Source organism: Myodes glareolus, chromosome 5, assembly GCF_982192425.1.
Source record: "Myodes glareolus chromosome 5, mMyoGla1.1, whole genome shotgun sequence".
Classification (NCBI taxonomy): Eukaryota; Metazoa; Chordata; class Mammalia; order Rodentia; family Cricetidae; genus Myodes; species Myodes glareolus.
The window spans coordinates 69,046,327-69,057,451 of NC_142030.1; the positions used below are offsets into that span (position 1 = coordinate 69,046,327).

At 54.2% G+C, this 11,125-nt stretch overlaps 1 protein-coding gene across 5 annotated transcripts in view; it reads left to right on the plus strand.

Moving 5' to 3' along the window:
* Kiaa1614 (KIAA1614 ortholog) overlaps window positions 1-9,836 on the plus strand; it is a 36,850-nt gene extending 27,014 nt beyond the window's left edge. For all 5 annotated transcript variants that reach the window (XM_048421306.3, XM_087906401.1, XM_085688088.2 and 2 more), the window contains 4 exons: window positions 897-1,149; window positions 4,066-4,193; window positions 4,852-5,036; window positions 8,508-9,836. In XM_048421306.3, coding sequence (XP_048277263.3) covers window positions 897-1,149; window positions 4,066-4,193; window positions 4,852-5,036; window positions 8,508-8,701 — 760 coding nt within the window. In that variant the 3' untranslated portion in view covers window positions 8,702-9,836. The remainder of the gene's footprint in view (window positions 1-896; window positions 1,150-4,065; window positions 4,194-4,851; window positions 5,037-8,507) is intronic.
* Window positions 9,837-11,125: the final 1,289 nt, after the last annotated feature.

Genomic DNA, 11,125 nt, shown 5'->3' on the forward strand with positions numbered 1-11,125 from the left:
TCATTACCTGGCTGCTGCCGTCGCGTCAGACTTGGTTCTGCTCTGGCAGCGGCCCAGCCACTCTGTGCGCCTGCGGCTCTCACGTCTAGGATTAATGGCCAGACCCCTGCCTGTCACTGGCCCGCGGTGTAAAGATTGTCTTCTTCCCAAAGAGACCTTCCCTGGAAACTATTTAAAACAAGTGCCTGGTCACACTCTGCTTCACACACAACTGTGAATGGTTTTTCTCCTTTAGAAGCTTCTGTACGCCCTTAGCTGAGGGCCGACAGATAGGAGACATCCCGAAGGAATGGAGTGAATGGATGATGAGCCCATAGCTGTGTGCTGTGGCGGGGCTATCCTGGACTCATGACTGTGTGCTGTGGCGGGGCTATCCTGGACTCATGACTGTGTGCTGTGGCGGGGCTATCCTGAACTCATGACTGTGTGCTGTGGCGGGGCTATCCTGGACTCATGACTGTGTGCTGTGGCGGGGCTATCCTGGACTCATGACTGTGTGCTGTGGTGGGGCTATCCTGGACTCACGACTGTGTGCTGTGGCGGGGCTATCCTGAACTCATGACTGTGTGCTGTGGCGGGGCTATCCTGGACTCATGACTGTGTGCTGTGGTGGGGCTATCCTGGACTCATGACTGTGTGCTGTGGTGGGGCTATCCTGGACTCATGACTGTGTGCTGTGGCGGGGCTATCCTGGACTGTTCTCCCCAGAAGATGCTTTCACTCAGCACCTGGCGGTCTCTGCATGACTCCCCTTGCTGCAGCCTGATAGTTCCTCCCTGAGGACATTGGCACTGGTCCATCTGGGGCCTATGGGACCCTAGGAAGCAGGATGCAGCCAGCTCTTGCCTGCCTATCAAGCCATCTCCAGCCACATTATGTTCCCCCTTGTGTTTCAGAGTATCACCTGAGGCCAGCGCAGGGCACGCACCACCCTCAGCTGCCCATTCTGATGGGAGCAAGAAAAGGAGGAGCAGTATCTCCTCTACCCTGGGGCTCAAAAAACTCTTCTCAGCCCTGGGCCACACCCCCCAGGCCAGACTGGGCACATCCCGGAGCTACAGTGTGGAACAGCTGCAGCCCTCAGCACTGGCTCCCCAGACCAGTACCTCCAAAGTGAAGAGAGCCCCGTCATTGCAGATCCTGCATCTGGTAAGTCCCCAGGGCCCTGGGCGATAGGGTGTGGCCCCAGGTCCTTGTCTGGAGCCCAGGTCACAAAAGTGGGGACCTGTTGGTGTCCACACAGCTGACTCATAGGACTTGTGCTCACTGTGTGTGCAGTACCCCTCAATTCTGTTCTTCTCCCCAATACCTACTCTCTTCTTTCTCCTGCTCAATTTTATTGCTTCTACTTCCTGGAGAGTTCAAGGCCTGGTTTCTTTAACTTTCTCCTTGGCTGCAGTGACTCTTCTACTCCAAACACAATTTATTCTTGCTTTCTTTCTTTTCTTTTCTTTTTTTTAAGTTATTTTCTGGTTTTGTGTGTGTGTGTGTGTGTGTGTGTGTGTGTGTGTGTGTTGCCTGCATGTATGTCTGTGCACCCTGTGTATGTGGTACCCACAGAAGCCAGAAGAGGGCATTGGATCCCCCCAGGACTGGGTTCTACACAGTTATGTGCTATTATGTGAGCTCTAGAGATTGATCCTGGGCCTCTGGAAGAGCAACCAATGCTCTTAACCATTGAGGCATCTCTGCATTTCCCAAACATAATTCATTTCAGTCTGTATTGCTACAGCAGACTTTGACTGGCCTGCCCATTCTGGTCTTTCTCATGTGACTTCCTTAGTAGTATATCTGAGGTTGCATACCAACTGCCCTTGCCAGGAATGCATCCATTTTGGTCATTTATCATGTTCAGGACACAGTTGAGACCACTCAGTGCTGTGAGAGGATCTGTGGCCTGTCTGCTTTTATGTCCCATCACTTCCAGAATGCTTTTGGCCTCTGCTGGATAAACCCGTTCTGACAAGATCCTCCCTGAATGTGTCTCCCGTGTGACACCTGCTATGTCCCCAGTACTCCAGCTGTGTTTTCAGAAGGCATCACTGTCCTTAGGCCGATGGGCCTTCTGCTCTGTCCTCTCACCAGGGCTCACTCCTCCATGTCTCCCCCTCACTGGAGTATGGTATCTGTACTCCCAATACCCATCTCAGTCATTAGTCTAGTGTACCCAGTTCACACAGAGTGAGCACAAGGCACTGGCTAAACGTCTCCCTCTCCGTGTGCTTAGCAAATCACCCAGCACACGAGCCTCGACCAGGAATCCTGCTCTGTACTAGGAGCGTGTTGGTATTCTGTGTATTCTGTCCTCTACCTCCTCTGTGCAGAAGGTAGAGGCTGCTGGGCAGTAGTGCAGTGGGAGGCAGAGGCAGGTGGATCTCTGTGAGTTCAAGGCCAGCCTGATACACAGAGCAAGTTCCAGGACAAGCCCCACAGCAACTAAGAAACCCTGTCTTGAAAAAACAAACAAACAAAAATAAACAAAAAACAAATAAGGTAGAGAGCCGTGGTCTAAGGCACTGGAGCCTTTCATTTCAAAGGCCACGGAAGGAAGAGTGCAGGGCGAATGACTACTTTCATGGACTCAGGACAATATATAGGGGAGGAGATCCTCGTGCAGTATCTGCTGTCTGGATGAGTAGGGAGGGAAGACAGCATGGTGACATTGCTCCCTGGAAGCCGTCTCAAGCTAAACTTCTCTGGCGTCGAACTGTCAGCAGTGGCACTTGCATTTATTGGCATTGGAGTTTCTGTCTCCAGAAACCCTCAAGGGAAATGACAATGCACTTGTGTCTCAGAGGTCTTGCTGCAGTGTAAGATGAGTGACTGAAAGCAGAGAGCAGCCTGGCTAAGAAAGGATGGGGCATGCAGGAAGGATGGTACAGAATTCCAGAACTGAACCAAAAGAAGCATTCAAGAAGCTGAAAGAACCGGTCTCTCCCAGCAGAGCAGATGCCTGAGCATCCGCCCTCCCCCCAAACACATCAGCACATACTGTGCCCTCTCTCATGTCCCTATGCCCTCTTTCATGTCCCCATGCCCTCTCTCGTGTCCCCGTGCCCTCTTTCATGTCCCTGTGCCCTCTCTCGTGTCCCCGTGCCCTCTCTCATGTCCCCATGCCCTCTCTTGTGTCCCTGTGCCCTCTCTCATGTCCCCGTGTCCTCTCGTGTCCCCATGCCCTCTCTCATGTCCCCGTGCCCTCTCTCATGTCCCCATGCCCTCTCTCGTGTCTCCATGCCCTCTCTCGTGTCCCCGTGCCCTCTTTCATGTCCCTGTGCCCTCTCTCGTGTCCCCGTGCCCTCTCTCATGTCCCCATGCCCTCTCTTGTGTCCCTGTGCCCTCTCTCGTGTCCCCGTGTCCTCTCGTGTCCCTGTGCCCTCTCTCATGTCCCCATGCCCTCTCTTGTGTCCCTGTGCCCTCTCTCATGTCCCCGTGCCCTCTCTCATGTCCCCGTGCCCTCTCTCATGTCCCCATGCCCTCTCTCGTGTCCCTGTGCCTTCTCTCATGCTATCTTTTTTGGGGGGTGGATCTTGGGCACCTGTGCCCCTCTTTTCAGCTGGAGAGCTCTTGCTCACAGCCTCATTCGAGTGCCAGCTCCTCGTCTGTCCCCATACCTTCTGAACCAAAACATCTCTGCTTAAGGAACTTGTTAGAAGCTCCAGGAGCTATCAGGTAACTAGACTCATCCTCACTCCCAACTGGGAGCATTCTGCTCTAAGGTGTGTCACGTTGAGTATGCCACCAGTGAGCCACATTCCCCCCCCCACCCCCACCAAGGAAGTGTCTCCTAAGGGATTTAAGGTCCTGTTCCTCCTGACACAGTGTCTGAGTTCTGGGGAGAGTTCCACAGTGAGCTAAGTGCTAGCACAGTGCTGAGTTGTTATTGCTTTGGATGCCGGTGTATTCCCATCTCTCGGAGCAGGTTCTACTGACTTTTGCTAGGCATCTGGACGTGCTGACCTTTGCTTTCTTTGAGTGACTTCAGGTTCATGGTTCTGGCAAATCCTATGTTGGGGACCCCTTTCCAGGCTGCTTTTCTCACCGGCAATATTGGGCCTTTCCCACTAGGTGTCACCCTCTCATCAGCATCGGAAAGCAACTTCCTTCCAGAACCTCCATTCTCTGCTAGGCGGCAAGGTAGACCGGTCCAGCCTCTACCTGGTAGAGGGGTCAGAGGACCCCAGTACATCGAGCAGGTAAGTGTGGCTCCAGAACCTAAAGGACAAACTCAGAGTCGCCAGTGGAGCTAGACGCTTAGTCCTTTCTTCCCTCAGCACCACAGGCGTGAGCCCGTCTGTCCCTTTAAGGGGAAGTGAGGCAGTGAGTGACCTCTGTGCTCTTGCCTTGTGCAAGTGAACACTGAGAGGTAGGTTTGCTGGAAGGTGGTGCTGGAACGCTCGGAAGCCTCTCTCGGCTGTCCCAGGACACCCTAAAATTAACGTACAGAATTTCTTTATCGCAGCCAAAGATCCTTCTAAACTCCCAGAAACAGGATCCCCAGAGGCCCTTGGTTCCTGACCTCTCTGCCCAGGCCTTCTTACCTATCTGCTTTTACCCAGGGCTTCATGGGAAGACTTTGGGCTGGGGAGTGGAGGTGGGGCAGGTAGCTCTTGAGAACACTATATAAAATTTATATATAATTCCCTCTCATTCTCAGAGGTCTCTTCCTAAAAATGTTGGAAACCACAGTCCTTGCTTCAAGGCACTTTGCCCTGAGGAGCTGCCAGCAGATGCAGTAACTGCCTGTCTCTAGCCTAGGGAACCCCAGCCTCTAGTGCCCTAAGTCAGAGGTGCAGGTCACCTTAGGGCCAACAAGGAGCTGGCTCTATCTTATTGTCTTTGGTCTCTTTGTAGGCCAGCCAGAGCCTTTCCCCATCGTGCCCTCAGCGTGGAAGATGTGGGTGCCCCTAGCCTGGCTCGCACTGTGGGCCGGGTGGTAGAGGTGTTCCCAGATGGCACGAGTCAGCTGCAGCTGCAACGACCCCCAGAGGGCACTTTTGGTTTCTGTGTGGCCTACGGCAATGGTCGTCGAGACTCAGGTATGCCCTTGGTATCCTCAGTAGCGTACCCAGGGTGTGGTCAGGTTCCTTCTGGGCTTGGCTGAGCAATGGAGAAAGGCTCCCCTGGTCCTTCCAGGAGCTCCTGCTGCTGGGGGGGGGGGGGGGCTGAGCTGGCAGATTTGATCGCACTGTCCCTCTGTTGTCCTGTGACATCTTGAAATCAGAGTCCTCGAGGCTTTTCCAGAGAAGCAGAGGAAAACTGCCTGTCTTGCCAGTTCTCGGCTATTCCTTTGATGTGGTTGATGTATTTCAACGGCTCCCGGCCTCCAGCTGCTGGTGTGTCTGGGCATGTGGAGTGGGCCTGCCTGTCTGCAATCCTGTCCACAGCCCTCCCTCACCAGCTCCTCAGGGCTTTGTTCAGATGGATGCTGGCTCCAGGCGCCTGGCCGGGTTGCCTGCTGTGGGTCCTAATTCAATCCCACTGTCGCTGAATTCTTGGTCCCTCTACATCTGTGAGTCCTTCGTGGCGACCTGACTTGCCTAGGCCAAAGCCTGTGGTCCAGAGTGCATCTGAGTACAAGAGACCATGAAAGCTATCCACAGGCTGTGCTAAGTGGGGAAGGTTGGGAGGTGTGCTGAGGGAGGGCAGGCAGGGGAAGAAGGGAAGGCGGGCAAGCCCAGGGCTGTGCTCCTGGGCCCTGCAGAGAAGGCTATCCTGCTCTTGAGTGTCCTAGGTCCAGGCTGTTTAACTGAGAAAGCCTCCTGCTGCTGGGCTTGCAGCACAGCCTGTGTTCTCGTACCTGTCCTGTTGCTCAGCACCCAGCAGCTTCCAGGAAATATGGACATCAGGTGCCTTCTCCTGCGCACTGTGGCTACGGGGTCACAGCACCAGGAAATATGGACATCAGGTGCCTTCTCCTGTGCACTGTGGCTACGGGGTCACAGCACCAGGAAATATGGACATCAGGTGCCTTCTCCTGCACACTGTGGCTACGGGGTCACAGCACCGCAGGGAGCACACAGACCCCTGACCTCACGGGCAAGCACTCCAGCTAGGGTGCTGGGCCAGTTCTAAAAGTTTACTTCATCTATTTCGTATTGTGACTGTGACCTCGTGAAAACCACCAGGAAGCAAATGTAAACAAAGCAGGCATGGCAGGCGCCCTGGAGACCACTTGAGACCTGAGTGGAGATGGGACACGAGAGGGTGGAGCCATCCAGGGCTGGGAGATCAGAGGTCCTAAAGGCCATGGCGTTCGTTGCCTGTTAGGGAAGTGAGGAGGTCAGGCTGGAGCTGAGGGCAGACAGGGACTTAGGGTTCCTCGCTGAGGAGGGCAGGGACCGTCTACTGAGGGAGATTTTAGAGCAGAGGTTTGAGAAGACACAGTGGGACAGGGACCGGCACGAAGCCGACTTCCACAGCCCAGGAGACAGACAAGACAGCGGGCGGCACAGGGCGGCCGTGGAGATGGTGAGCAGGGACTTTAACCTGGCTGGTGTGCAGTTAACGTGACCCGAACTTCTCGGTGGGAGAGGAAAGAGACAGAGGGAGAGATTGGGAACAGGAATGGGGTGGGCCTCCCCCAATCTGGACTTGAGGAGGGTCAGATGTCAGTGAACACAAGGAGCTGGCGTTGGGGGCACCAGACAGCGGCACCCAGGCTGTCTCCATGTCCCTCACTTGGATGGTCCTGTCCAGGTGATGTCCCACTCTTGCGGCTGTATTTGGCCACCAGATATCACACGGGGATCTCACACTAGGCAGTGTGGTGCTGTAGCTGTTCCCACCACAGGCCCTCCCCTAGCTGCTTAGGGCCACTTCCCCTGAACCTCGGAGGAGCCACGGCCCTGGCTGCTCTGGCTCCCTGCTAAGCATCAGTCAGGATGCCAGCATGTGTCCCATCTGACACCACACCCACGAAAACAGCAGGTCCTGCCTTCTGGTTCTAACTGACTACAACATAGGCATCCATATCCTTAACAAAGGCTGCCTCCAGCAGACCATAAATGCCAGACTTGCCTTGCAGTCACGATTTCAGCTGGGAAGCCTACCCAAGTCTCCCCAAAATGGCTGGAGTGACGTCAGTGTCTGGTCTGGCTTGGCTACATTCTTCTGGGTTTTGTCATTCCTCCCCACCTGCCTCTCCTCCTGCACACCAAACACTTCTGTGGGTTCGTGTGGGGAGGGGGGGTGGCTCCCTCTCTCCCTGCCAACAGTGTGTAGACCCAGCAGGTAAGCTGTTCAGGCATCAGAGAAAGGAGATCAAGGGTAGGGCAGGGCCCCAGTGGAAAAGCCACCTGCCAAAGGATGTCTGCTAAATGATACTTGGTCATTTAGCGGCTGAGCCTCACTGGGAAGGCTCATCTTGGCCAAGAAGCGCAGAAAAGGATATCCAGACTCCAGACAGGAGAGGAAGTGTGACTGCAGCTCAGGTCGGCCAAATGGCCTCAAACTTTTAGGTGACTTGGTGAAGGACTTGTCATCTGTATTCAGAGCCTGGCTTCTCCGGGACCCAGACGTTGCAATAAAGGGCTCCCCCTGGTCCGTGGGCTCCCCCTGGTCCGTGGGCCAAGGTACCACTTTCCACAGGCCACGATGCTCCAAACCAGAGTTGGAGGCACCAGAACAGACATCCGTGCTAAGCACCTGACTAGGAAGGGCCTTGGGGCAGTTGCTGTGTTTCTCAGCCAGCTGGCGAAGGGGTCAGGGCTGTGCTCAGCTGTCCCCAAATCCTATTATATTGTCAGTTCAGGAAAGTCACCCACAAAGGCTGTCCCCTGCTGCCCTCCAGCAGGCTGGCTATGCTCACACTGCAGAACATGGTAGTGGGCTCCAGCCTTCTCCAGAGGAACCTGCCTGTGTACCCTGTCAGATGGGGGCAGCGGACAGAACTTGCCTGGCCCTCAGCTGGATACCCCAGTGCTGTAGCAGCAGCGGCTGGAGCCCTGCCTTGTCAGCCCGAGTCCACATAACCTCTCCCACAAATGGATTTCCTGAGAGTAAGCTGTAAATGTGGGCAGAACGTTCACTTTGGCTGGACTTTGGCCCAGATGCCCCCACTCCCACGTGAGAAACTGTGTGCGTGATGGTGGAAGACAGGGCTGTACAGTACTGTGCGGCAGATTTGGTCTCAACTACTCTAGTGCCCCCACCTTGGCCTTTGGACTGACCCTGGGTCCCTTGATCCATCAACTACATCTGTTTATGAGTCCTAAGCAACAAATGCAAGGCACACAGTTCTTCATTTTTAAAATGACTTCCTTATCCTAAAAGCTGCCATCAGAAAAGGGTAAGATCAGTTTATTCTCCCTGAACTATAGATAAATAATGTCTTCAAGGATCAATTGCATGGATTTTCTTGTTTTGAAAGAGGCTGCAGAGAATGAGGTTATGCATGGGGAGGCAGGGAAGAGGAACACGTGACATGTTTCTATGAAGCCAGTTGTGAGGCGTGTGTGTCACTGTGCCCTGTATGATTTCTCACCCCCATCTCCTCTCCTCCTTTGCAGGACTCTACGTGCAGGCCATGGCTGACCGGGATACTGCCAAGCTGTACTCGGGGCTGCTTGGGGTGGGGGATGAGATCCTGGAGGTGAATGGGGCCAAGGTTGCTGGGCTGGGCTTGGCTCACATCAAGGAGCTACTGGCTCGTGTGGAGAGCTTGTCAATCCGTGTCTTGAGACAGAGGCCTGTTCCCCAGTGACCCAGAAGTACTGTTGCCTCCATCGACACTCCCTTAGAAGTCCTGACCCCCACACTGCGGGGGGTGGGGGCTGGAAATGCACTACTCAGAGATAATTTGTGGCTGGAAAATGCGGTTCGCAGATCAGGGTGGCATCTAGTTGTCTGGGCTGTGGCAGAGCTGCTCTGATCTGACCTGCAGAAAGACACGAAGAGCCTGTTTGTACGTAGCGGTTAAGGTCACTAATTTATGCAGATCTGGGGAAAGAAAATAATGGTCTTTTTCCACGACAGAAGTGGTAGCAGCAGGATGTGTCCCTTTGTTGGAGGGAAAGGAGAGCGAATGACTGTCTCCTTGGGTTGGACCCTGAGAGCTGGCCTCACGCCCTGGGTCACACTCACTGAAAAGCCTCCTCAGCCCCCAGCACACCAGAGACAAAGTGGCCCCATGGGCCTTGTTCAGTCTCTTTCAGCTGTGACTTGCCTGGTTCCCCTGTGCCTGCACCTTTGCTCCTGATCCAGAAGGGGCTCAGTGTCTTGGCACAGCATGGCAGCCAGGAGTGCAGGTTCCAAACCAAGCGCTGGGAAGTACGGCTGTCAAGAGTTCTGAGCCCGCTCTGGGTATATAGACATCCGAGAGGTTCTGAGAGCCAGAATGTTAAGTTCTGAGCCCCCTCTGGGTATGTAGATATCCGAGAGGTTCTGAGAGCCAGAATGTTAAGAAATTCTAGGAAATTTTTATGATCAACACAAAAAAATGAAGTTGAATAAATGAATGAAACTATTGCCATTTTAAGTAAGTGTGGCCATGGTACTAAGGGTGCAGGAGTAGAGTCCAGCCAGTCCAGCCAGCCCTTTGGCGCCACCCCTGCCTAGCCCGTGGCTGTTGCAGCCTGGCCTGGGCGGGCCTTGGTCTTTGTTCTCTTGTCCAGCTTGGAGACAGGGCTGCAGCTGGTGTCTGGCTGTCCCCCAGCTGCAGGATTCCTGTCCAGACCTCCCTGGTGGCAGCTGTGGGTGGGCAGCAGGCAGGGAGGCTCTGTGCTGGGGGTGACCATCCCACCTAGGCACAGCCTGCCCAAGGGGTCAGGACTCCGTAGATGTATGGACAGGTGTCAGTCTTAAATTATTAAAATAAAAAGCTGAAGCTGCTTTCATTGAAGTTCCTGAATTCTGTGTTCTCTTGACCTTCATCGGCCCTGAGAGAGCTGAGGCAGGAGCAGAAGGGACGTGGGGGGCTGCAGAGGTCGGGTCACAGCCAGGGCAGATTCAGAGGTCTGTAGGCCTTGAATCAGCAGAGGAACCTGGCAAGGCCGAGGATGGGGAAGAACATGGATAAGAATGTTAGCTAGGTGCGTCCAGGGGTAGAGTGGGCAGCTCATTGCTAGTTTGGAATTTGCCATGGTGTGAGCTAAGGTTAAAACAAAACAGGGGCTGGAGAGATGGCTCAGTAGGTAAGTGCACTGGCTGCTCTTCCAGAGAACCTGGGTTCAATTTCCAGCAACCACATGGCAGTTAAGAACTGCCTGTAACTCCAGTTTCAGGGGATTCAACACCTGCACACAGACATACATGCAGACAAAACATGAATGCACAGGAAATAAAGATGAAAAATTATATATAAAAAAACAGCTTTCATCTAGATTGTGATGACATGAGTGTTGTGGGCAGCTTTCCTGGGACAAGGAAGACACTGAGGGAGGCATGGGCCTGTGGAGAGGGGACAGTGTAACCTCAGCCTGGGAGGCAAGGAGATGGGACCGGCTCAGCAGAGACCACAAAACCTGCTGCTGCTGCCCCAGAAGCTGAGGAGAGAGGGGGAGGAAGAGACATGGGGGAGTGTTTCAGAACCCCAAGAATACAGGGCAGGTTAGCCAAGGCTACCCCAGAAACTTCAGGGTATAAAGAGGGTACTGAGGCACCCCGGAGATAAATCTGCCCCCCAATCCCTCCTCCACAGAAACAGCACCCCCTAGCAGGAGACTACAGCCATGGGGGTGGGGGAACCCTGGCAACCCCTAGAACTATTTCCTAGCCTGGAGCTTCAGCTGGAGAAACATCACCCTGGAAAAGACCTCAGTAGCAAAAGTCACCTGTGTTCTGTATGGCAAGGACTCTTGTCTTCTGGACAAAGGCAGTGAGGGCCTGAGGCTGGGAGAGGAGGAAGAAGCTACAGGGGTAGGGGATGGGGGTTGCAATCACTCCAGGGATGGGCCAGGGTCCTGTGTATCCTACTTAGTGTCTAAAAGGGTTCTCCGAGGAATATCCTGCTTCTTGTCCTTTCAGAGGTGGGAAGCCCAGCTCAGTGCCACCAGCCCTGTCTGCCTGTCACTGTCTTGTCACTTGTCACTCTCTAGTCTTCCCCTGCTTTTCCTCCCCCAGTGCCAGAGAAGGAGAGAGCCAGGATGTGAGAGAATGTGCAGGGCTGCGGAGGCTCTCCAGCCTCTGA